The sequence below is a fragment of the Heterodontus francisci genome, chromosome 47, assembly GCF_036365525.1.
Source record: "Heterodontus francisci isolate sHetFra1 chromosome 47, sHetFra1.hap1, whole genome shotgun sequence".
Taxonomy (NCBI): Eukaryota; Metazoa; Chordata; class Chondrichthyes; order Heterodontiformes; family Heterodontidae; genus Heterodontus; species Heterodontus francisci.
In genome coordinates this window covers 7,803,402-7,830,742 of record NC_090417.1, presented here as the reverse complement: position 1 = coordinate 7,830,742, position 27,341 = coordinate 7,803,402, and the positions used below count along the sequence as shown (strand labels likewise).

The window sequence follows — 27,341 nt, the reverse complement described above, 5'->3', positions numbered from 1 at the left end:
CACATCTGTTTGTGGAGCATGTCTGGAGGGTGGCGGGGATGGATCTGGTGTCCTGGCATTGATGCGTGGAGGGTGGCGGAGATGGGTCTGGTGTCCTGGCATTGATGCGTGGAGGGTGGCGGGGATGAAGCATTTGCTAGAATTATCTGGAGGGCTATAAGTTGGGGAAAGGATGCAATGAATTTTATTGAAGGAAGTGATTGTTTTTTTTTCTTTCAATCCCCAGGGAAATGGGAATGCCCTTGGCATCATTGCGACGAGTGTGGCAAGTCCTCCACCTCCTTCTGCGACTTCTGCCCCAACTCTTACTGCAAGGAGCACCAGAAGGGAGCCTTGACCGCTTCAGTGCTGGATGGCCGTCTCTGCTGTTCAGAGCATGACCCAAACTGCCCGGCCGAATTTGACTCATCATCCTCAGTCAGTCTTCAGAATAATTCGGCGGCTGAGGACACCGGTGAGGAAACCACCGAGTGAATGCTTCCAAATGAAGACTGAATGACTTGCAGTACTTTTCAGGGCAACCTTTAATGTTCTACTAGAAAGGGCTCTGGGGATTGTTAATCATGCAGAGTGGAAAGCTCAGATTCCGAGGGAGTAAGTAAAGATGACCAAAAGATTGTTTTGAATTTTTTTGTTTAAATTTTGGGCACCTTAACGTGACAAACTTAGTAATTGTCCTTTAAGAGTTATTGTCACGACAGGAAACAGTGCTCATTTTTGTCTTTTTCTAAATTGTTCATGCATTGTGATATTTGTGTCCGACTATTAATGTCGGAAGGAAAACTTGCCCTTGACCAGTGAAACCAAAATGTAAGGATAATGCAACGTCTCTCATTTCAGTGATGTTGAAATTAGCATGAATAGTATTGAGAGGATGTTGTTGGGGTGGGGGGTGGGGGGGGTGAGAGGTGGGTGGCGTGTGCCGAGGACTGAAAGGAATGGACAAAAATGGGAATTCCACTGGGTGGTCCAAATGGGAAAAGTGACACCCACTGTCCACCGTTCTCCCTCGCCCCCCACACACCGAGTCTAAGATGGAAAATGGATTGTGTACAGCACTTTGTTAATCTTGAAAATTTTTTGCAGTGGACCAGGATTGGAAAATCGACACCCATGTCAGAAGCAATACTAAATTGCCAGATGAGCAGTTGTTGAGCTTAACATTTGACAGGGCAAGGAAGAGAATATGAATGGGTTTAAATCCCAGCACAGTATGCAGGTATAACGTTTAATAGTAGCTGGTAGTGTAGTGATTTATTTGAGGTTCAGATAAGGCAAACAGCCCCAGCTTTGTCCTTTGTGGCTTCGGATGTCGTCTGATATCCCAAGTATGGAAGACATTTCCCAGGTTTTACTTTGAATTGTTATGAATATTTGCAGTTGTATTTCCTCCACATGTATAAGTGAGCATTTTATTTTGAGTTCTGCCCTTTTTGGAGTTCGTATTTTCTGTTATCAGCACTACCATTCTGGCTACAGTTTGACGACGTGATTTTATTATTTTTATACATTTATATGTAAAAAGCAAAATTATGATAGAAAAAAAATCATGTTTTTTTTAAAAACTGAAACTTAAAGTGTCATCTTTGCTCTTGACAGCGTGTTTTATGAACTAATAAAATGCTCTTACTGAGTGAAAATACTCCTAGAGTCATAGAATCATGAAAAGCACAGAAGGAGGTCATTCGGCCCATCACACCTGCACCGGCTCTGAAAGAGCCATCCGATTTTTTTTTTTCTCCCCCTCTCCTTCATTCCTATTGAAACTGCTTCCACCATCCTTTCAGGCAATGCATTCCTGATCATCATAATTTTGAACATCTCTTCAATCTCACCTTAACCTTCTCTATGAATCTATGATTCTATGATAAACTACTCCTGTATATAATAAGAATTTAAATATGTCTGTATATTTAAAATAACCTTATTCCTATCATGTTCTGATACTAGAACTTCGTTAGAATAAACATGTGACGTTTGTTTTTCAGCGTTATTCACACATTGTACTTAATGGCAAAAAAACCTCCTCTTCCATTACACTCTGTGTTGCAAATTCAGGGTATTCGTTGCAAAAATGTCTCTCGGTAAAACTGCCAAGTTTTCTCAGCTGCTTGGACTGGATTTGATCATCTTTTTCCCCTTTGGCTTTCCCAATTTTGAATCATCTTCCACTGGATCATGACTCTTGCTGAGCAGTGACTACTGGGTACTGCCTACTTTAGGAGGCTCCCTTGCCTGATCACTTGCTGTGTCAGTCATTCTTAAACCAGCAACAACAAGGGACGTTAGACACAGCAACTACCTATTGGCAGAGATGTGTATGGGTTAGTGAAGCTACAGGACAGATTGGCCAATCTTTTACCAATGCATCTTTTGGTTGAGAATATTTGATTTCCACCTCCCTGCTTTGCTTATTTTGTGCCTCCATAAAGCCCATACTGCAGACTTGGGGGCAGGAAAGCATCTGTATCGATGTTAGATAAAATAGCAACTGACAGAAGATAGATGAGAAAGGGGGGGATCTTTCTCTGGTTGCAAACAGGTCTGCGTTTGCAGGTCTTCTGCCTGCAACCCCTCCCTCCACAACCGCCCTTGCCAAAATTGCCTGGAACTGTTACTGTCTCAATTCCAGTTCCCCATTTCCATTCAACCTCTAACTTAAGTATGGCGCTGTCTCCAACTGCAAGTGGGACCTGCCAACTATGAGAAATGTGCATCTGGTCTATTTTGACAGATGGCCAATTACACCCTGTTGAGATTTAGCATTATATGGTGGTCTCTCTCCGTCTCGGTTTTTGAAAAGTTTTCAATGGAAGATTTCCATTCTAAACAATTAGTAAGGAGACTGCGTGCTGGAAGAAAATGTCAGGACCTGGTTATTGAAATGGTCTTCTTTCCAACCCCCACCTGATGGCTTTTGTCCAAAACAGTTTCTGTGCTGCATTCTGTCTGCTGGGCTACGTCAAGTTCTCCCAGTTTTACATTTTGTCTTCCATTACCTGTTTTTTTTTTTAAACAAAGATTTTCACGTGCAACTTTGTTCAATTTGAATGAGATTTTTACTTTAGTTTTGTGTGAGTGCACTTTATCTCTGTCTCTTCCACTGAGTCTGGGGCAATATCCAAGAGAAGAACAGCTGAAAGTCTCTCAGAAGTTTCTTTTAAAATCAAGCCCATGGAAGGAATGTGTGAAAATGTCTAGTTGTCCTCACTGGGTTGTTGCACTAAGTTATTTGTATGGCTGGAGATGGGTACCATGCGTCCTGTCCCACGTCGCCATGTTTCATGATCTACCCATCACCTATGGGCCAGACGTCTTGGTATATTTGCCAAGAGCCTAAGTAATCTGTCACCCAGCTACATCCACAAACGCTGCAGTATATATGTCTTTGCATGCTTTATTCTCTTTCCAATCAATGGAAGGAGAGTTGGCCAAGCACTGGCCAAGTAGTCTGGCATGTGGTGCATTTGGTATCATTGGGAAGCCAGTCAGTGTAAGTCAATTTGGGAAGATTGATCCCAAGGAAAGAAAGTTGCTTCTGGCCATAGTCTGGAGTGGCTTTATCGGCAGCCCACAGTAAATCTGAATGGATGCTTTCAGGTAACAATGGACCTTTGTGTCACCACGGCCCCAGTGACCACTGCCTCGCAGTCCTGAGCAACGGCTCACAGCCTGAAAGTTTGACTGATTCCTGATTTTCCACAGGTGCATCCAAACCTGCTGAGTATTTCCACCTTTTGTTTTTGTTTCATAATTGGACAACTTGACCCATCTCTCGCCACCAACTGGCTCAGAGCACTGAAATAGAAACTTATAACATCTTGTGTGTACCTCTGTGTAGACTTTTCATTTTGTCGTGCAGTTGTAACGTTAAATACACTACATGGTTAATGTGCTCGTGCAATGTGCCACCATTCCCATGCAGGACTTCTGTTTGTCTGCCTGGATGGTGATCTTTTTTCTCCTGCAGTTAGAGCTAGTGTTTTTAAAATAGTGTTATAAATTGGTTAAAATCCATATGCACTCACCCATTTTTAAAAAAAGGGTCTTTCAGTAATTGTGCGTGTCCGTCTGAGCAGCAGTTTTAAAATGACAGTTATGTACAGTCTTTCATGGACAGTGCACAGAATGGTGGGAGGTGTGAGCAATGACTTTAACTTGGCTGGTGGCCGGAACTAAGTCTGAAAAATCAGGTGGGACAAAATGCATCTTCCCCTCCCATCCTACTTCTGGCATGCTCTGCTCAGCAGTCTATTGAAGAAGAAGTGTTAGATGAAATATATTTTTCAGTTTAGAGAAGGGTGTGCTAAAGGTTCCTAACTGAACTTGATTTCCACAAAGAATTACTTGAAAACTGAATTTCAACTCTTTGGCATGGGCAGGTGAGCTGGTGATAGATCTGTTAAGTTGCTCCTTTTCTACCCTGACCCTTTTCTTAAAACTCCAGTGCATAAACTTGAAAGTGTGCTGCCATCTGTGATTAATGTTTGGATTGGAAGACACCTTGTCTTTTTTGCTAACTTTTGACTGTTGTTGACTGGTATGGTTTTATCTGTCAATAGGATGTAAACATGTCCATGCAAAAACTCAAATGCTACTTAGTGTCTCCCAGCCTGTCCGAGTTAGAAAACTGCCAACTTGGAACCCAGCACAGGGGAGGGGAGGGGAGCAATGTTGAAGTTTACTCTTTTATTGTGACTGGCTAGTATCATCAGATGTGCTGCCAAACTCTCTAATGTTTTCAAACTTCTTGTCCTGAATAAAGTAAAATTCATTGAAAAAGACTTGCAAACGATTACAAATGGCTTGGGGAATGTATTTACAGTGAAGGGATGAGGAACATTTCAACAGATGGATAGTATTAACAGTGGGAAGTCCAGGAGTATGCCAGATACTTAGGACAATTGTAAAGAAAAATATTTTTGCAAATGCATTCTTTTGAATCAATAGAAAATCACATTACCTCTTGGGCAAAGCTGAAACAGGAGTGTTTCATGTAAGCATGTTGTCTTCCTCCAAAATAGATGATCAGAAAAGGAAAGCATGCAAGTATGACCCTATCTTAGGATAGCAAGTTTTTCAACTTTATAAATCTCCCTCATTTCTGGCTGATTGCTGGCATTCATTTTTAAATCTACATGTGCTTGCTTGACACTGTTGAATACCTTCTCAACAAAATAGTTTTTGCGAACCAGAGGCCCAAAAAGCAGCCCCTAAACAGGCAGAAAATGTGAATACACCTGTGTGTTCAGCACTTTATGGCCGTTTCAAATAAAATCTCTTTCTGGTCGGATGATTGTGAATCCAGTGGAAGGGTCTGGACCTATTAAAATGGGAAAATTTGAACCTTAATTGCAGTTGAGAAGGATATTCTAAGCCATGTTTCCTTAAGAGTATTGGTCCACATAGTTTTATTATTCGTATCTTACCTGTGTCCTTCCCCATCCTGCTAATTTTGCTTTAGTTGCTTTCCCATTACCTGATGAAAAAGGGGTGTCTTACCATTGTCCTAGATTTATAATGCCGCATAAGTGTTTCAGTGGGGGAGTATTTTGTTAATGAAATGTTCTTATACTGGATAATGGTGCAAATATCTGAAACGTGAACAGGGTTTCAGCTTATAAAGTGTTCCATTCTATAGAGAGAGATGGATGTCTGAAAGTTTCTTCTTTGTTGTGTTGTACCCTGGCTATTTTTTCCTAATCTCTCAACACTCTTTTTGGTTGATGAAGCAGATTTGCTCGAATTAAGAATGAAATTGGCCACAAGGTTTTCATATATAGATAGAATTCATGACCTTTTCTTTTAGTCATCAGATTTTGAACACAATAACTGAAACATTAAATGTGCTAAGTTTTCAAAGCCAAGGATTCAGGTCAAACAGTTATACAACCATTTATCATGAAAACTACCAAGAAAAAGTTGGAAACTTGGGTAAAGTTCAGCAATCTAGTCTTTGTTTGAAATGGGAGCAACTGCACATGTATGGTGTTGCCTTAATTTATTGTATTATTTTGGGATTTTCTTTAAACGCTATGTTAGTGAGTCTTAAACCATGAGACATTGCATGAAAGGGCATTAGTTCTGATCAGGTTGGGATGGAGGAGATGGAATTGAGGGAAACAGAAGGGTGAACTCTCTCATTTGGTCTATTTCTGCAAGGGATTGCACATTGGATGGTGAGGTTCTACAAGATTGGGGTGGTCCACTGGATTGTTCAGGATTGACTGAGCAAGAGTGTTACCAGTTCTCGAAGTAATCAATGGAAATGGTTATCCTGTCTTGGCTTGCTCTTGGCTCGGTACAGTTCTGGAAAACAATGGCATTTATCATGTGTTAACAAGAGAAGAGGATTATGACATTGCCAAAAGGACAGATTGATAATGGGTGCAAGGGGCATCCTTATTACATAGAGGTGTTAGCAGGGCAACAATCTTGGAAAGCAGGCCTGGCTTGTCACTCAGTTTAGATGTCAGGCCAAGAGGGTAAGCTTTGCAGTGGATCTCTGATCTTGATTTTATTGGTGCAGGGAATAAGAACCATGATTTTCTATGATCTTCTGCACTGATCCTGTAGGTCAATTCTTCTTCTATTTTCAAAGCATGATCTAATCATTGAATCACCAAGAAAGTACAAGTGAGTGGTGTTGGTGGGGACTGTGGACCTCGTGCCAGCTTTTAGAACTCAATTTGAACCTTCAGAACTGGGGGGTGGGGTGTGTGGTAATAGACAAAACCCCATAAAATAAAGCACTTTGTGATAAGTATATAGAATTGTTTTAAATTACAGTTCACACTTATGATTTTGTACTTTAGTTTTGTAAGATTGTGACGTTATATTGGAATGTTTTTCTGGTTGGGCAGGCTGGACATCCTGTAGCAGTAGAGGCCTCGGGCAGACAGCTCAGCGGATACTTGCTGGCTCGTTGTAGGGTTCCTTGGAATGTGACATTGCCAGCTGCAGTGTCCATTTCGAGATGGGTTGTTAACCAGGGTACGTTTATCTGTGAGGGCCCTTTCCTGCCTTTACAGTTTTAACATGTTTTGAGAGTAGGGTCTGAACCAGTTCAGAGATGTATCTGAGGGAATTCATCATGGCAGTGGAAATGCTACCCAAGGGCTGCCATAATTGCACTTGGAAAGCATTGCCTTCAGAGTCTGTAGTCAGGCAGCAACTCCGAAGTGACATTGCAGTACAAATAGATCCTCAGTTTTTAATCTGGATTAGTACACCACATCGCCAGGGTTTTTGTGTCTTTTTCGAAAGTATCAGTAAGAAATGTTCAGGAATTATGTTGCACTTAAAGCTTCATTCTTTTGGATGCTGTAAAGTTGTATTTGCGAAAGAAAACACATTAAAATCCAACTCCAAGGGCGTTGATTTGTAAGAATCATCACTGGTACTAAACAGTCGCTCTCCTTTTACCTGGCTTCACACGAAGTGTCGAAGATACTTTTTATTACTTGAAAGTTCTGTATCGTTTCACCGTTTTGTTTTTTTAAATTTTATTTATCGGTAGATAGTGCTGCAGTATATTTTTGTATCGCCATGAAATATTGACATTGCAAGTCAATATAGCTCATTATGAAGTAGTGAAGTGTTTCTTGCAAATACTGTATACAATAGGATCAAGTTGCACAGCAATCGAAAGCAGATTCTTTTCATATTTCCCATTTATTTAAAATATGGCTTTTGTACAGCTTGTTACAACTGAGCAGGTTTTCTCTTTGGAGAAGACCCAGCTGCTTTGCAAATAAAGACAGGATTTGGGGATTCAGAAGGCTGATGGAACACACTAACACTAACTTCCTTTATCAAACCAGTTGGGGTGTATTGTTGCAAAGACGATCTGGTGTTGCTGTTCAGAGTTTGCAGAATGCTGCTCTTAAACCTGTCATTTCCAAATGTAATTGCACAGTGTGTGAAAACTTGCAGCTTTACTGAATGTACGTGGACATTGCCCCTCTCCTCACTAATTGGACTGCTTGTAATCTAGCCTGTGACTGTATTCTATGTGTTTGAATGTAGGATTGTTTAAATTCTTTTTGTATATTAGTCACTGAGATGGCTCTTTTTCTCAAAGAAAATTTTATTTCAGATTACAGTTGCAATTATGCCATGGTTTGCTTCCATCAAAGGTTCATTCTGAAGATTTGTAATGACATTTCATTCACCTGAAAGGTGAAAAAATTCAGACTTGCTTGACGTTGATTTCAATAAACAGTTCTCAGTGTTCAAATGGAGGGTCTGTATTCTATGCTTGTTTAATCGAGGCACAATTTGCAGGCAACCAAAATTAGAATTAGAACATTACTGCGCAGTGCAGGCCCTTCGGCCCTCGATGTTGCGCCGACCTGTGAAACCATCTGACCTACACTATTCCATTTTCATCCATGTGTCTATCCAATGTCCACTTAAATGCCCTTAAAGTTGGCGAATCTACTACTGCTGCAGGCAGGGCGTTCCACGCCCTTACTACTCTCTGAGTAAAGAAACTACCTCTCACATCTGTCCTATATCTATCACCCCTCAACCTGAAGCTATGTCCCCTCGTGTTTGCCATCACCATCCGAGGAAAAAGACTCTCACTATCCACCCTATCTAACCCTCTGATTATCTTATATGTCTCTATTAAGTCACCTCTCCTCCTCCTCCTCTCCAACGAAAACAACCTCAAGTCCCTCAGCCTTTCCTCGTACGACCTTCCCTCCATACCAGGCAACATCCTCGTAAATCTCCTCTGCACCCTTTCCATAGCTTCCACATCCTTCCTACAATGCGGTGACCAGAACTGCACGCAATACTCCAGGTGCGGTCTCACCAGAGTTTTGTACAGCTGCAGCATGACCTCGTGGCTCCGAAACTCGACCCCCCTACTAATAAAAGCTAACACACCATGTGCCTTCTTAACAGCCCTATTAACCTGGTTAGCAACCTTCAGGGATTTATGCACCTGGACACCAAGATCTCTCTGTTCATCTACACTACCAAGAATCTTCCCATTAGCCCAGTACTCTGCATTCCTGTTACTCCTTCCAAAGTGAATCAGCTCACACTTTTCCGCATTAAACTCCATTTGCCATCTCTCAGCCCAGCACTGCAGCCTATCTATGTCCCTCTGTACCCGACAACATCCTTCGGCACTATCCACAACTCCACCGACCTTAGTGTCATCTGCAAATTTACTAACCCACCCTTCTACACCCTCTTCCAGGTCATTTATAAAAATGACAAACAGCAGTGGCCCCAAAACAGATCCTTGCGGTACACCAGTAGTCACTAAACTCCAGGATGAACATTTGCCATCAACCACCACCCTCTGTCTTCTTTCAGCTAGCCAATTTCTGATCCAAAGCTCTAAATCACCTTCAACCCCATACTTCCGTATTTTCTGCAATAGCCTACCGTGGGGAACCTTATCAAACGCCTTACTGAAATCCATATACACCACATCCACTGCTTTACCCTCATCCACCTGTTTGATCACCTTCTCGAAAAACTCAATAAGGTTTGTGAGGCACGACCTACCCGTCACAGAACCGTGCTGACTATCTCTAATGTACTTATTCTTTTCAAGATGATTATAAATCCTGTCTCTTATAACCTTTTCCAACATTTTACCCACAACCGAAGTAAGGCTCACAGGTCTATAATTACCAGGGCTGTCTCTACTCCCCTTCTTGAACAAGGGGACAACATTTGCAATCCTCCAGTCTTCCGGCACTATTCCTGTCGACAATGACGACATAAAGATCAAGGACAAAGGCTCTGCAATCTCCTCCCTAGCTTCCCAGAGAATCCTAGGATAAATCCCATCTGGCCCAGGGGACTTATCTATTTTCACACTTTCCAAAATTGCTAACACCTCCTCCTTGTGAACCTCAATCCCATCTAGCCTCGTAGCCTGAATCTCTGTATTCTCCTCGACAACATTTTCTTTCTCTACTGTAAATACTGACGCAAAATATTCATTTAACACTTCCCCTATCTCCTCTGATTCCACACACAACTTCCCACTACTATCCTTGATTGGCCCTAATCTAACTCTAGTCATTCTTTTATTCCTGATATACCTATAGAAAGCCTTAGGGTTTTCCCTGATCCTATCCACCAATGACTTCCCGTGTCCTCTCCTTGCTCTTCTTAGCTCTCCCTTTAGATCCTTCCTGGCTAGCTTGTAACTCTCAAGCGCCCTAACTGAGCCTTCACGTCTCGTCCTAACATAAGCCTTCCTCTTCCTCTTGACAAGCGCTTCAACTTCTTGAGTAAACCACGGCTCCCTCGCACGACAACTTCCTCCCTGCCTCACAGGTACATACTTATCAAGGACACGCAGTAGCTGCTCCTTGAATAAGCTCCACATTTCGATTGTTCCCATCCCCTGCAGTTTCCTTCCCCATCCTACGCATCCTAAATCTTGCCTAATCGCATCATACTTTCCTTTCCCCCAGTTATAATTCTTGCCCTGCGGTATATACCTGTCCCTGCCCATCGCTAAGGTAAACCTAACCGAATTGTGATCACTGTCACCAAAGTGCTCACCTACATCTAAATCTAACACCTGGCCGGGTTCATTTCCCAGTACCAAATCCAATGTGGCATCGCCCCTGGTTGGCCTGTCTACAGACTGTGTCAGAAAACCCTCCTGCACACACTGGACAAAAACTGACCCATCTAAAGTACTCGATCTATAGTATTTCCAGTCGATATTAGGAAAGTTAAAGTCCCCCATAACAACTACCCTGTTACTCTCACCCCTGTTGAGAATCATCTTCGCTATCCGTTCCTCTACATCTCTGGAACTATTCGGAGGTCTATAAAAGACTCCCAACAGGGTAACCTCAACTCTCCTGTTTCTAACCTCAGCCCATACTACCTCAGTAGACGAGTCCTCAAACGTCCTTTCTGTCGCTGTAATACTCTCCTTGATTAACAATGCCACACACCCCCCCCCCCCCTTTTACCATCTTCTCTGTTCTTACTGAAACATCTAAATCCCGGAATCTGCAACATCCGTTCCTGCCCCTGCTCTACCCATGTCTCTGAAATGGCCACTACATCGAGATCCCAGGTACCAACCCATGCTGCAAGCTCACCCACCTTATTCCGGATGCTCCTGGCATTGAAATAGACACACTTTAAACCAGGTTCTTGCTTGCCAGTGCCCTCTTGCGTCCTTGTAACCATATCCCTGACCTCACTACTCTCAACATCCTGTACACTGGCACTACAATTTAGGTTCCCATTCCCCTGCTGAATTAGTTTAAACCCCCCCGAAGAGCACTAGCAAACCTCCCCCCCAGGATATTGGTACCCCTCTGGTTCAGGTGAAGACCATCCTGTTTGTAGAGGTCCCACCTACCCCAGAAAGAGCCCCAATTATCCAGGAAACCAAAACCCTCCCTCCCGCACCATCCCTGCAGCCACGTGTTCAACTCCTCTCTCTCCCTATTCCTCGCTTCGCTATCACGTGGCACGGGCAACAACCCAGAGATAACAACTCTGTTTGTTCTCGCTCTAAGCTTCCACCCTAGCTCCCTGAATTTCTGTCTTAAATCCCCATCTCTCTTCCCACCTATGTCGTTGGTGCCTATGTGGACCACGACTTGGGGCTGCTCCCCCTCCCCATTAAGGATCCCAAAAACACGATCCGAGACATCACGAACCCTGGCACCTGGGAGGCAACATACCAACCGTGAGTCTCTCTCGTTCCCACAAAACCTCCTATCTGTTCCCCTAACTATGGAGTCCCCAATGACTAATGTTCTGCTCCTCTTCCCCCTTCCCTTCTGAGCAACAGGGACAGACTCTGTGCCAGAGACCTGTACCCCATTGCTTACCCCTGGTAAGTCGTCCCCCGCAGCAGTATCCAAAACGGTATACCTGTTGTTGAGGGAAACGGCCACAGGGGATCCCTGCACTGCCTGCTGGTTCCCTCTCCTTCCCCTGACGGTAACCCATCTACCGACTTCTTTTACCTGAGGTGTGACTACCTCCCCATAACTCCTCTCAATAACCTCCTCTGCCTCCCGAATGATCCGAAGTTCATCCAGCTCCAGTTCCCTAACGCGGTTCTCGAGGAGCTGGAGTTGGGTGCACTTCCCACAGATGCAGTCAGCAGGGACACTCTTGGCGACCCTTCCCTCCCACATTCTGCAGGAGGAACATACAACTGCCTTAACCTCCATTCCCACTATTCCAAATTCCCAACCAATCTACTGAATAACCAAAAAAAACAAAAAGTCAAAACTTGTTAGGTTGGCAATCCAACGGACAGAACTTCCTAAATAAAAAGCTTACCTTATCAACACACCAGAGTCCTTTTTTTTTTGGTTAGAGCAGGAGGGTGGGTGGAAGACACTACACGTGTAGTGTCTCGGGAACAGCCACCACACAAATATATACCTTTTCCCTTACCCAGCAGTCCCCTGGTCCTCCGAAAACAAAAGGGAATTCACTTTTAAACTTCCGCTGAAATTGACTTCACAGCTGTAAGCCCGTTCACGCACCTCCGTTGCTATCCAAGCTGCAGTCACCGAAACTAAAAAACGATTTGCATTTATTTTTTGCTTTTCATGCTTTTTAAAAAATCACTACATGCTTTACAAATAGCATTGAGGCTGAGCCAGGAAGGGAGAGTTGGAGAGATGATTGAAAACTAGATCGATTGTTTAGATTTTGAGGAAGCTGAAGAGTGATCTCCAAACTGAAGGACTGCGATGGCTGATACTCCAACACCAATGGTTGGGTGGAGAGAGAAAGGGGTTAACAGACTGCTGGTTTTGAGAAACCGAGCATTCAGAACAGAATTGTGGGTTGCAGGACATTGCAGAGATGTGGGCGAGAGAAACTGGAGAAATTCTGGGCAAGTATTTTGAATTGAATGTGTCAGATGATGGGGAGCCAATGCAGGTAAGTGAAGAGGTGAATGATGGGCAAGTGAAACAACATGCAGGACAGGATGTGGCGACTGAGCTTTGGACACGGAGTTTCTGGATGGTTGAGGTAAGGAGGCCAATAAGGGAATTATTGGTTTAGAAGGTGGCAGTGGAGAGGACAGACACAAGGATTAAAAATAAGATGAATCTAATTTCAAATGGTTTTCCAAAGCTGGGGTTGGATAGCTTTTGGGACCTTTTGGAGGAGAAGCAACAAGAGAAGAAAAGCTTGCAGAACAATTTCAGGTTCACAGTAAATTGTTTGAACAGGAGAAGAGACCATAACCAGTACACTGATGGGTGAACGAACCTGGTTGATGGTCTGAACAGATCTTCCCTGGGTTCTTTGTGTTAGACTTTCAGCATCCACAAATTTGTTTCCCCCATGGATGTCAGGAATTGTCTTCCCACTGACCAGTCAGGGAAACTGAGGTGCTCAGTCTTACTGAGTGACAGAGAAAATGGGCAGGAAAAGAATACCCAGCTTCTCAATGCTTGCCGCATCTACTGGAGAATGTCACCTGATGCATCTCTCTCTCCATCCACCTCTCTGTTTAGTAACTCAACAATGCGAGTGTGGCAGTGCCATCATTGTAAAGAGTGCAGTAGTTAAAGCAGAGGGCTCACTATCACCTTGTCAGGGCATTGGTGGCACATCCTAGATGTGAACATTGTTGGTCAAAGTTAACATTTGCACACCAATTCTCCTGTAAGCCCTTTATTCCGACGGCAATCAGAGGACACAACACCAACAAGAAGGAGCCAACGAGGATGAGAGTATGTCACAGAATAGTTACAGCGCAGAAGGAGGCCATTCAGCCCATTCTCAGCTTTCTGAATGAGCAATTCACCAAATGCTATTCCCCGGCTTCTCCCTATTACCCTGTACATTCTTCATTTTCAGATAACAGTCTAATTCCCTTTCGCATGTCTGAGTTGAACCTGCTGCATTCCACTCTCGGCCAGTGTATTCCAGACCATAACGACACACGTGAAAAAGTTTTTCCTCCTGTCATTTTTGCTTCTTTTGCCAATTATTTTAAATCTGTGTCCTCTTGTTCTTCATCTTTTCACTGGTGGGCACATATTCTCCCTATCTACTCTCTCCAAACCTCTCATTATTTTGAATACCTCTATCACAAGGAGAACAGACCCAACTTCCCCAATCTATTTTCATAACTGAAGTCCTCATCCCTGGAAGCAGTCTCACGCATCTTTTCTGCACACTCTCCACTGCTTTCACATCTATCTTAAAGTCTGGCTCCCAGAATTAGACACAATTGCCAGCTGAGGCCAAACTGGTGTCTTACACAAGTTCAACATAACCTCCTTGCTCTTTTACTCGACACGCCTGTTAATAAAGCCCAGGATACTGTGTGGTTAATTAACTGCTGTCTCATCCTGTCCTGCCACCTTCAATGACTTAAGCACATCTCCACCCTCTGCTCCTGCACCCCCTTGAGAATTGTACCCTTTATTTTGTGTTCTTCGTACCAAAACAAATCACTTCACATTTCTCTGCATTGACCTTCATCTGCCACATGTCCAACCATTCCACCAACTTGTCTATGTCCTTTTGAAGTTCTACACTATCCTCCTCAGTTCACAATGCCTCCAAGTTTCATATCTTCTGCAAATGTTATAGTTGTGGCCTATCTTACCTTAAATCCAATTGTGGTTCTCTGTCCAACTGCACTGTGGGGCAGAAGTTCATGTGGATAAAAGAACTGTGCGGTTTACCTTCTCTCTCAAGGCCTGAGAGAGTCAGGCCTCATCCTAATGAGGTAATATGTTGAGTATTTTGTTTGTGCTCCTGTGCATACCTTGGGACGTTTTATGATTGTAAAGGCCCTCGATAAACACAAGTTTTGTTGTATGAACCTGAAAGTTGCTGGGAGCTGGCAAATACAGCTGTTGAGATGAATAGCACAGCTGACTTGAAGGTGAAGCTGGATCAACACAGGAGGAAGGAATATGCTGATGGGGTTAAATGAAGTGGGGAGGGAGGAGACAATAACCAGTTTGGCCAAATGGCCTGTTTCTGTTCGCGCTCCATATTGACTCTTTTAAAGCTGGACTAATAACCAGACTTGAACCTGTTTGAATGAAGAATGAAAAGTACAGCTTGCTCTCCTTTCACACTGGAAAAATATGGTGTGGATTTGAAAACTCCTGTGAATGGAGAAATCATGGAGGATGGATTGATTGATTTTTTGGAGCTGCCTGTTGTGTGGAAGCGGTTTCAGAAGACGGAAGGAAGCAGAATTTGTCATTGAACAGAGACAGAAGGGAGAGATGTTCAGTGAGGAGGAGGTTAATGGAGAGAGAGAGAGAGTGAGAGCTCGCCTTCCAAACTGAGAGGCTGCAGAGTAGCTTGAAAGACCAGAGCTGCTCATGTTCATGGCGTCAGGAGCAGAGTTGTCCAGTATGAATTCCAAAGGTTGGTACCTTTTTATTGTTCCAGTTGTGTCAGGTGTAGCGCGGTGGATCTCCGAAGCCAGGTTGGCTGACGCTTTTTAGCATTCTGTGGTGTTGTGACTGGGTTCAAAACCCCGTGGAATTTTGAATGTGAGCACACGAAGGAGCGAGCAGCAAGTGTGTTCACCTTCCAAGCTGTAACGGGTCTGAAGCAGGGGCCATGTATTTTCATGTGAAATTGGGAGACACATGACAGATGCACAATAGGTCCTGCATTTTGCAAGGACCTGGCAAAGACTTGGGTTACTGGAGCCTCAATTACAGTCGAGATGGTGGCCAAATATTTTGAACACACTTTGGTTTCAGTGGATCCTGTTGAATGACAGTCGTCCCTGCAACTGGTGAGCAGCAAAGTGAAAAATCTGTCCAGAATTCTGATTTGGTCACATAGAAGAACAAATTTGGGCTGCAATGGAATGTTTGCATGAAATGACAGAAATGGTAATATTATACAGACTTTCATTGAACACAGATTTACTAACAGGAAAAATCTTGCCCGGAGCATTCGAATCCAGTCCACTGTCAGCTGGGCAAATATAGGTAAACTTTCCATTAATAATTTTAGCACAATTCCAACAGAATCGACCGAACCGGAGCAAAAGCTCAGGGAATGTTAGAACTACGCGAGTCATCCCCTCCAAGACCCCAATTGGGAGATGGAGAGAAGGCTCCTCTTCACGTGCGCTCACTTTTAGGCATGTTTTCAAACTTTTTAACATATCAAATATTGTACTTTCCGAGAAACTACCTCGTCCACACCAATGGGTCTATTAAATGGTTCAGTGTAGTTTTTTTTAAACTCATTTTCAGTGATTTTTGATCAGGTTATTCAAAAGTGGAGGCAAAGACACCCTTAATAACATGCTAGCTTTGTGATGAACCCATTTTCAAGTGAATTAATGCGGCATCAGGTTACCACTCTTCAATACATCAAGGAATTTTTTTAAATGGTAGAAGACAAAAATAATTATTTATGTCCCATTTTGTGTCATAGTCATTGACGGCACAGAAGGAGGCCATTTGGCCCATTGAGTCCGTGCCGGCTCTCCATGGAACTATTCAGTCAGTCCCACTCCCTTGCTCGATCTCCATTGTCCTGCAAGTCTGTTTCTCTCAGCGAGTTCCAGGTCATTACCACCCACTGTGTTAAAAAATGCTTCCTGATACTTCCCTTGCATATTTTTCCCAAAACATTCAATTTGTGTCCCCTAGTGCCTGCATCATCAGTTAATGAGAACAGTTTTTCCATGTCTAACTTATCTAAGTCTGTCATAATCTCGTACACTTCTATTAAATCTCCCCACAATCTCTTTTGTTGTAAGGAGAACAAACCCAGCTTTTCCAACCTAACCTTGGAACTTCCATCCCTGGAACCATTCTGGTAAATCTCCTCTGCACCCTCTCAAGGACCCTCACATCCTTCCCGGCTGAACCAAGGCTCTGCATAACTTCCCGGCTTTTGTACTCAATGCCTCTATTTATGAAGCCCAAGATCCCATATGCCTTATTAACCACTCTGTGAATGTCCTGCCACCATCAAGATTGATGCACATGCACTCCCAGGTCCCTCTGTTCCTGCACACTCTTTAGAACTGTGTCATTAAGTATATATTGCCTTGCCCTATTCCTTATGCCAAAATGTATCAACTCACACTTTTCAGTATTAAATTCCATCTGCCACCTGTCTGCCCATATGTCCTGTTGCAGGCATTTCATATCAACCTCACTGTTTGCCACATCTCCAAGTTTGTTGCCATTTTGAGATTCTGCTCTGTATTCCAAGATCTAAGTCATTTATATATAGCCAAAAAAAAAAACAGTGCTCCCAGCTCTGACCCTTGGGGAACACCACTGTCTACCATCCTCCGTCTAAAAAGTGACCATTTCCTCTGACTCAGTGTTTTGTGTCCTTGAGCCATTTTTTTTATCCAATTAGACACACGCTCCTTTTCCATGAGTGTCACTTTCCTTAACCAGCCCTTTTTATTCCTTTCTGGGATGTGGGCATTGTTGGTTAGGCCTGCATGTATTGCCCATCCTTAATTGCCCTTGAAAAAGTGGTGGTGAGCTGCCTTCTTGAACCGCTGCAGTCCATGTGTAGGTACACCCACAGTGCTGTTAGGAAGGGAGTTTCAGCAACAGTGAAGGAACGGTGATATGTTTCGAAGTCAGGATGGTGTGTGGCTTGGAGGGGAATTTGCACTAAATCTGACTAAAATCTGATAAGTCCCCGTGACCAGATGGCCTGCATCCTAGGTTTCTAAAAGAGATAACTGCAGAGATAGTGGATGCACTGGCTATGATTTTCCAGAATTCCTTAGATTCAGGAATGGTCCCATCACATTGGAAGTTGGCAAATGTTCCACTGCTTTTCAAGAAAGGAGGTAGAGAGTAAACAGGAAACTGCAGGCCAGTTAGCCCTAACATCACTTGGGAAGATGCTGCAAGTTATTAAAGAAGTCTTAACATTGCACTTGGAACATCTCAGTATAATCAGAACAAGTCAGCATATTATTACCCAAGGGAAATCCTGTTTAACACATTCGTTCAAGTTTTTTGAGAATGTAACAAGTTGGATAGATAAAGGGGAACCAGTAGATGTAGTATACGTGGATTTTCCAAAGGCATTTGATAAAGTGCTGGGGTTAATATATTAGCCTGGATAGAGGATTGATTAGCAGACAGGAAACCAAGAGTGGGCATAAATGGGCCATTTTCAAGTTGGCAGGCAGTGAATAGTGGGGTGGCGCAAGGATCAGTGCTGGGGTTTCCGCTGTTTATATATCCAGCTCTATATTAATGACTTGGATGAAGAGAGTAATGTATGTAAGTTTGTTAATGATACAAAGCTCGATGAAAAGGTAAACTGCGGGGAGGAGGTAGAGAGGCTGCAATGAGATATCGACAGGTTAAGTGAGTGGTCAACAAAATGGCAAATAGATTATAATGTAGGGAAGTGTCAAGTTGTTCACTTTGGTCGCAAAAATAGAAACGTAGAATATTTTTTAAAAGATGTGAAACTGGTAAGTGTTGATGTTCAGAGTGACTTGGGGATACTCGTACAAGGAACGCACAAAGTTAACATGCAGGGGCAGCGGGCAATTAGGAAGGCAAATAGCATATTGGCCTTTATTGCAAGAGGATTGGAGTAAATTGGAATAAAGAAATCTTACTATAATTGCACATGGCTTTGTGAGATTGCACCTGAATGCACTGTAGTTTTGGTCTCCACATTTAAGAAAAGATACACTTGCACTGGAGGCAGTTTTCAGTCAGTTCAGTTGATATCAAAAAAACAGGTGAGAGTGAATACAGCAAAGGCTGGGTGCTGACAACATCCTTGCTGAGGTGCTCAAGACTTGTGGTTCAGAACTAGCCGCACTCGAGCCAAGCAGTACAGCTACAACAGTGGTATGTAATTAACAATGTGAGGAAAATTGCCGAGGTATGTCCTGTCCACAAAAGACAGGACAAATCCAATCTGGACAATTATTTTGTCATCAGCCTACTCTCAAACACCAGCCAAGTGATGGAAGTGTGATCAAGTGGCACTTGTTCACCCATGTTTTGTTTGGGTTGTGGGATAAAAGAGCTGACTTCCGGAGGGGAGGTGAGGTGAGAGTGATGGCTCTTGATACCAAGTGAGCATTTGGCCGAGTGTGGCATCAAGGAACCTGAGCAAAATTGAAGTCAATGGAAGTTGGGGAGGGAAACAGTCTCCAATGGTTGGAGTCATAGCTAGCACAAAGGAAGATGATTGTGGTTGTTGGAGGTCAATCATCTCAGGCCCAGGATATGACTGCAGGATTTCCTCTGGGTAGTGTCCTAGGCCCAACCATGTTAAGCTGCTTCATCAATGACCTTCCCTCCATCATCATTGAGATGTTCACTGATGATTGCACAGTCTTTGTTTTCATCTGCAACTACTATTATTGAGAAAGTCTTAATGTACTTAGAAAATCATAGTATCATCAGACAAAGTCAACATGATTTTACGAAATTGTGTCTGACAAATGTTTTGAGTTTTTTTGAGGATATAACCAGTAAGGTCGATTTAAGGGGAACCAGTAGATGTAGTATACTTGGATTTCCAAAAAGCATTCAATAAGTTTCATCTGCAAAATAAGGGCATATGGAGTTGGAGGTAATATATTAGCATGGGTAGAGGATTGGTAATCAGCACAGAGTAGGGATAAACGGGGCATTTCTAAGTTGGCAGGCTGTAATTCGTGGAGTGCTGCAAGGATCGGTGCTGGTGCCTCAGCTATTTACATCTATATGAATGATTTAGAGAAAGAGACAGACAGTAATCGATTGAGATTCAGTGACAATACAAAGCTAGGTGGGAATGTAAGCTGTGAAGAGGACACAAAGAGGCTGCAAAGAGATATAGTTCAGTGAGTGGGCAACCAAGTGGCAGATGAGTATAATGTTGGGAAATGTGAGGGAGTAATAGAAAAGCAGAATATTTTTACGAGGTGTGAAAGTTGTAAATGTTGATGTTCAGAGGGACTTGTGCAAGGAACACAAAGTTAGCATGCAGGTACAGCAAGCAATTTGGAAGGCAAATCGTATGTTGGCCTTTATTGTAAGGGGATTGGAATACGGGAATACAGAGATGTTGCTACAATTGGACAGGGCTTTGGTTCCATCTGGAGTACTGTGTGCTGTTTTGATCTCCATATTTAAGGAAGGATATACTTGCATTGGTGACAGTACAGTGAAGGTTCACGAGATTCCCAGACATGAGAGGGTTGTCCTATTAAATACTGGAAATACTCAGCGGGTCTGGCAGCATTTGTGGAGAGAGAAGCAGAGTTAACGTTTCAGGTCAGTGACCCTTCTTCAGAACTTTCTGATGAAGGGTCTCTGAACCGAAACGTACATTCTGAGAGGTTGTTTCTCCTGGCTGAGGAATCTCGAAGACGGGGGCATGGTCTCAGGATAAGGGACCGATCAATTTGGGCAGAGATGAAGAGAACTTTCTTCACTCAAAGAGTTGTGAATCTTTGGAATTCTCTACCCCAGAGTGTGTGGATGCTCTATCATTGAATATATTTAAGGCGGAGATGGACAGATTTTTGGTGTCTCAGGGAATCAAGTGGAATGGGGAACAGACAGGAAGGTGGAGTTGAAGCCAAAGATCGGCCACGATCAGGTGAAATGGCAGAGCAGGCTAGACGGGCCATGAGTCTACTGCTGCTCCTCCGTTTTATGTTCTTGTGTCTGTGGAGACTTTCATGATGTCAGGATGTCCCAAAGTGCTTTACAGCCAATCAAGTACTTTTTGAAGTGTCGTCACTGTTGTAATGTAGGAAAGGCAGCAGCCAATTTGCATACAGCAATGTGATCATGATTTGTTTTTGTGATGTTGGTTGAGGGATTAATATTGGCAAGGACACTGAGGAGAAGTCGCCAGCTCTTCAGAATAGTGCCATGGGATCTTTTACATCTAACTGAGAGAGCACACTGGGCCTCGGTTTAAGGTCTCATCAAAAGGCGGCACCTCCAGCAGTGCAGCATTTACTTAGTACTGCAGTGGAGTGTCAATCTAGATTTTGTGCTCAAGTCTCTGGAGTGGGACTGTACACACTGAATTCTTCATGCTATACCATGGCATACACTGTGGCAACTCAGACTACGGTTCATTTTTCTGTTTGTATCATTTATATCAGCTGTGGCTCAGTTGGTAGCACTGTCATCTCTGAGTCAGAAGGTTGTGGCTTCAAGTCCCACCCCAGAGACTTGAGTGCAAAAATTAAAACTGATGTTCAAGTGCAGTGCCAATGGCAATGTCAAGTGTGCCATTTTTCAGTTGAGATGTAAAACCAAGGCCCTGTCTGTCCTCTCAGGAGGACAGAAAAGATCATGGGGTGTTATTTCGAAGAAGAGCAGGGGAGCTGTCCCTGGTGTCTTGACCAAAATTTATCTCTCAATCAACATCACAAAAATTGAGATTGTCTGGTTATTGTCACTTGACTGTTGGCTGTGCACACATTGGTTGCTATGTTGCTAACATTACAACAGTAATTAGAGTTCAGAAGTACTTAATTGGCTGTAAAGTGCTTTGGGCCATTCTGAGGTTGTGAAAGGTGCTTTTTAAACGGAAGTCTTTCTTCCATTCTATTTGTTGCACTTCTCCTTCCTCTCCTAAAGGTGCTGACTTCGAATAGAACCCATTGCCCAATTTGACTACTCATCTTACTCCACATTCAGTGAGTGCTGGTTGGCTTTGAGCTGATGCTCGTAGCTGTGTGCTCCCTTTCGCACAGGAAATAAGAAACTTCAGGCAGAAAATGAGGCGTCGACAGTGCGGCATTTTCACTCCCCCATCTCTTTTGAAAGTACATGCTCGGGTATGACTCTCAGGGCAGCAGTGGAGACCATCTAGTCGCTTGCCTGAATTGTCCATTAGCCAGAGAGCCTGTCCCCTTGTTTGAGATTCCCCGACCAGGGGAAGCATCCTCTCAGCATCGACCCTGTCAAGCTCCCTCTGAATCTTAAATGTTTTAATAAGATCACCCCTCATTCTTCTAAACTCCAATGATTATAGATCCAACCTGCTCAACCTTTCCTCGTAACACAACCCCTTCATCCCAGGAATCAGCTTCGTGAAACTTCTCTGAACTGATTCCAATGCAAGTATATCCCTCATTATGTAAGGAGACCAAAACTGTACACATTACTCTAGGTGTGGTTTCTCCAATGCCGTGTACAGTTGTAGCAAGACTTCCTTTCTTTTGTACTCTATTCCCTTGCAATCAAGGCTAACATTACATTTGCCTTTCTAATTAGTTGGTGTACCTGCGTGCTAACTTATTGAGATTCATGTAGAAGGACACCCAGATGCCTCTGTACATTCTGTAGTCTCTCTCAATATAAATAATATGCTGCTTTTCTATTCTTCCTGACAAAGTGGCAACCTGACATACTTCCACTTCCCCCTCCTTTCTTGCCTTTCCTATCTTTCCTGAACACCTTGTATCCAGATATATTGAGTGCCCAGTCCTGTCCTTTTTTGAGCCACAATGTCATGTTCCCATTTGGCTGTCTGCGCCTCACCAATCTTACTTACCACTCTTCATGTGTGGTAGTGTGAAGCTAATTTAGATCTTATTGCATTCCCTCTTCGTCTTGCCCCACTTAATACCTTACTATTTCTTCGGATAGTGCCATCTGCTCCTCCCAGTCCTTCAGGCACCTTGTTTCTCCTTTGTAATGCTACATCTTGGCGCCATTCCCCCTTTCTGAATATGTGTAATTTGTAATACTTTGAAGGCATTGCCAAAAATAAATACAAGGGTTCCAATTTGAACTCCTCCTCGTCTCTGTGGTATTATTTGATGTGAGCAAGGACAGCAGCAGTTGGGTTGTTACAACTGTACTGGGTGAAATCAGGGAGGTTTCTCACTTCTGATAACTGCTAGCCAGTGACTGCTACTGGAATGTTTGAAATATCCTGTTTAGATTGTCAGGGATGGAAAGAATGGCCACTTTCATGAGGTGCCCATGGAACCATACCCCAGGAAGTGCCATTGGTGGGGGTGGGCGAGGTAGAAATTGAAAAGGAAAGTGAAGACCAAGAATGGAAAGAAAAAAGACCGAAGAGAAAATGCATTTCTGGTTATCAGACAAGAGGCAGGATTGGGCTCTGTTAATGATCTGCAGTGGTTGAATCGATTACTGCCGCTCACTGTTTTGACGTACAAATGAAGATTAGTCACTTTAGATATGCATACCATTAGAACCTTCAGAGGGGGCAAGAGGAAAAAATCTTTGGCTGAGCAAAAAGATTGTTTTTTCTGTTTGTGCGAAACAAAAACTCTGAAGCAATAGGGGAAAAAACAAATTCATTCCACTTATATTTTTTTCATATGAAGTCTTTTCGCCATTTTGCTCAAAGATGGAAAGCTGTGATGGACAGAGTTCTATTAAATCCACTCACAGCCCACAGGGCAACATAAATGTTGTTCAGCAATGTGAACATGTACACAAATCCACAGAGAGCGACATTATCTGGAAGACATAAAAACAAGACCATTGCTGAACAGTTCATGAAGATTTTAAAGATAGACATAAATGCAACAGCTAGAACAGACAAAGCAAGGAAAAGATAAAAGCATTGGGAATCAATGAAATGAGTTGCAAAAAGGTCATTATATTCTTGTTCCAATGAACCCATTGTGCAGCACAAGAAACACAAGATCAGGCTTTGCTCCATTCCAAGCCCAGTTTCATGTTGGACAAATTTGGGAAAGCCAGAGGCATAATTGGGTAGTTCTGGAGAGTACAAAGAGAGAGTGAGGGAGAGAAAAAAGGTAAGGTTAAAGGGATAAAAGCAAAAAATGCTGAACACTGAGCAGGTGAGGCAGCACCCCTGGAGAGAAAAAACAGAGTTAACGTTTCAGGTCCATGACCTTTCGTTGGAGCTGGGTTGTGGCATGCAGTGAAGAGAGGACAGAGAAATTAACTTGCAGCCCTTGGAGCAGATATATTGAAGAGACTGTGGTGGTAAGTTGAGAGAGTTCACTTTATGAATGGTTTTGGAAATGTGAAAATTGGTTTTGACATGAAATCACTTGTTCAATGAGGAGTCCAGGAGGGCAGACCAGGAGCAGCACCAGACTTACCTAAAAGTGAAGTGTCATCCTGATGAAGCGACAACACAGGACTACTTGGGTGCCAAAACAGCAGAAGCAGCACTGACAGACAGAGCTAGCGGTCCCACAACCAATGAATCATATCTAAGCTCCGTAGTCCTGCCCTATCAAGTCATGAATGGCAGTGGACAATTAAACAACAAACAGGAGGAGGAGACTCCACAAATTTCCCCTTCCTCAATGATGGGGGAGCTCAGCACATCAGTGGAAAAGGCAAGGCTGAAGAATTTGCATCCATCTCAGTCTCCTCCTAAGATCCCAGCATCACAGATGCTCGTCTTCAGCCAATTTGATTCACTCTGTGTGATGCTGAGAGACGGCACTGGATACTGCAAAGACTCTGGGCCCTGACAACATTCTGGCAATAGTACTGAACATGTGCTCCAGAACTGGTTACGGCCCAAGCCAAGCGGTTCCAGTACAGCTACAACACTGACATCTACCCAGCAATGTGGAAAATTGCCCAGGTATGTCCTGTGCACAAAAAGCAGGACAAATCCAATCCGGCCAATTACTGCCCCATCAGTCTCCTCTCCAGCAAAATGAAGGAAGGTGTTGTCAACCTTGCTATCGAGGTGCTTACTCAGTGATAACCTGCTTACTGATGCTTACTTTGGGTTCTCCCAGGGCCACTCAGTTCCTGATTTCATCACAGCCTTGTTTCAAACATGGACAAAAGAGCTGAAGTCCAGAGGTGAGGTGAGAGTGACTGCTCTTGCCATCAAGGCAGCATTTGACTGAGTATGGGAACAATGAGCCCTTGCAAAAGTGTGATCAATGGGAATCAGGACGAAAACTCTGCTGGTTGGAGTTGTACATTGTGCAAAGGAAGATGGTTGTGATTGTTGCAGGTCAATCATCTGAGCTCCAGGACATCACTCCAGGGGTTCCTCAGGGTAGTGTCCGAGGCCCAACCATCTTCAGCTGCTTCATCAATGACCTTCCGACAATCATAAGGTCAGAAGTGGGGATGTTCGCGGATGATTGCACAACGTTCAGCACCATTCACGACTCCTCAGATACTGAAGCAGTCCGTGTAGAAATGCAGCAAGGCCTGGACAATATCCAGGCTTGGGCTGATAAGTGGCAAGTAACATTCACGCCACACAAGTACCAGGCAATGACCTTTGCAAACAAGAGAATCTCACCACCTCCCCTTGCTGTTCAATGGCATTACAATCACTGAATCCCCCAATATCAACATCCTGGGGGATGCCATTGACCAGTACCTGAACTGCACCAGTCACATAAATGCTGTGGCTACAAGAGCAGTTCAGAGAGTGGAAATAGTGTGTAAGTAACTCATCTCCTGACTTCCCAAAGCCTGTCCACCATCTACAAGTGAGGAGTGTGATGGAATACTTTGCACTTGCCTGGATGGGTGCAACTCCAACAACATTCTGGTTGACAACATCTGGGACAAAGCAGCATGCTGAATTGGCATCCTATCCACAGACGTTCACTTCCTCCACCACCAATGCACAACGGCAGCAGTGTGTACCATCCACAAGATGCCCTGCAGCAACTCCCTCAGGCTCCGTTGACTGCACATTATCCCCTGTCCTCCATAACAAGGGTAGTAGAGGCATGGGAACACCACCACGTCTAAGCCGAACACCATCCTGTATCGCAGTTGTTTGGCTATGTTCTAGCCAGGAACACTCTCCCTTCCAGCAGTGTGGGTGTACCTGCACACCAAAGACTGCGGCGGTTCAAGAAGGCAGCTTTGCACCACCTTCGCAAGGACAATCATGGATGGGCAATATTGATGGCAGAGACAGATATGCACATATCCCATGAATTAATAAAATAAATTGTGAAAATTATTGTTTGAAATACGACGGATAGTGCAAATTTTTATTTTGGCTTCATAGATATGTTTTAAATTTGATATCAATAACAACGGTGTGAGAGTTTGATATTAATTTGAGGGTCGTAGGATTGGACACGCTGAGGACATTATTGTGTATGTAGCACCAATTTAGTTTCGAAATCATTCACAATGGCAACTTCTTTCACTGAAGTCCAAAGTAAATTTGACAGCCTGAATAATAAATTGGGCAACTGCAAAGTCATATTTCAAGTTGGGGAAATGATGTTCGATGAAAACTTGACATTCGGAGACACTCATCCCAGGGCTCCCGCTGTGCTCCAACGTCCCTTCAAGGAGATGCAGAGGTTGAGGACTCGTTTATTGGTTGTCGGGGGGGGGGGGGGGGGGGGGGGTGGTGGTCAGTTAAATAGAAACTCCGCCCAATGAACTTTTGATTGGATTGTACAAGTGTCAATCTTTAGTCGTGCCTTGTCATTGGTCGTTCGAAGTATCAATCATTCCGAGAAGGGGGGCGGGTGGAAGGCGCGTGATGACGGTTGCTGGTGGGGGAATCCGCGCGGCATGTTGACGGTTTATTCCTGCCCCGGTCGAAGAAGATCGTTATGTCTCGCGGCCGGCGGTTGGAGGCGGCGCGCGCCGGAGGGTGGCCGCGGGCGGCGTTTTGATTGGAAGCTGCTTTCCTCAAGGCCCCCATGCCGGCGGGGAAAGGGTGTCACTTGCCGGTGAGTGTGTGGGCGAGGAAGCGGGGAGCAAATGGCCGAGCCTGTGCTGCAGCTCAGCCCCTTCTTTGGGCTGCAGTCCAAGAGGTGGTGATTGCCATGGAAACGGGCTTGTGCAGTGGGATCCTCCCTCCTCCCCGACCTCGCCATTCTGCAGCAGCTCTTTCAAGACCAGCAGCAGATGCCAGTGAGTGTTTGATGTTGCACTGTCAGCTTTAATGTCATTGCCACCTGACCACCATATGCACATCAGTTTTCGAATTCCCGGCCTTTGCTTGAGCTTTTTTATTTGGCGGGGTGGGAGGGGAGGCGGGTGACTTTCATGAAATATCTGTTGCAATCCTATGAACTGGAGAAGATCATCTGGTCTGTGAAGCCTGTGCCACCAGATATGGTGCAGCATCAACCCAGGGCTTCAGCCTCTTCGAGCTAGTCAGGCAATCTCCTGGGAGAGGCAAGCATTCCAGTCGTTTGTCTGCAAACACTGTTCTGATCATGTCAGTGCTGTCACGAAATGTATTTCTAGATTGAGTAGAATGAGCCTGTACTCAATGGATTTTCAAAGAATGAGAAGTGATCTGATTGAATCATACAAGATTGTGAGAGGACTTGATGGGGTAGATACTGACAGCCTGTTTTCCTGGCTTGCCAGAGTCGAAAACTAGGGGCTTTCATGATAAGGGGATGACCATTTCAGTCTGAGCTGAAGAGA

At 43.9% G+C, this 27,341-nt stretch overlaps 1 protein-coding gene across 2 annotated transcripts in view; it reads left to right on the top strand.

Annotated features, from left to right (window-relative positions):
* The window catches only part of nsd3 (nuclear receptor binding SET domain protein 3), an 84,619-nt gene extending 76,380 nt beyond the window's left edge, over positions 1-8,239 (top strand). For both annotated transcript variants that reach the window (XM_068023097.1, XM_068023096.1), the window contains exon 23: positions 227-8,239. In XM_068023097.1, coding sequence (XP_067879198.1) covers positions 227-474 — 248 coding nt within the window. In that variant the 3' untranslated portion in view covers positions 475-8,239. The remainder of the gene's footprint in view (positions 1-226) is intronic.
* Positions 8,240-27,341: the final 19,102 nt, after the last annotated feature.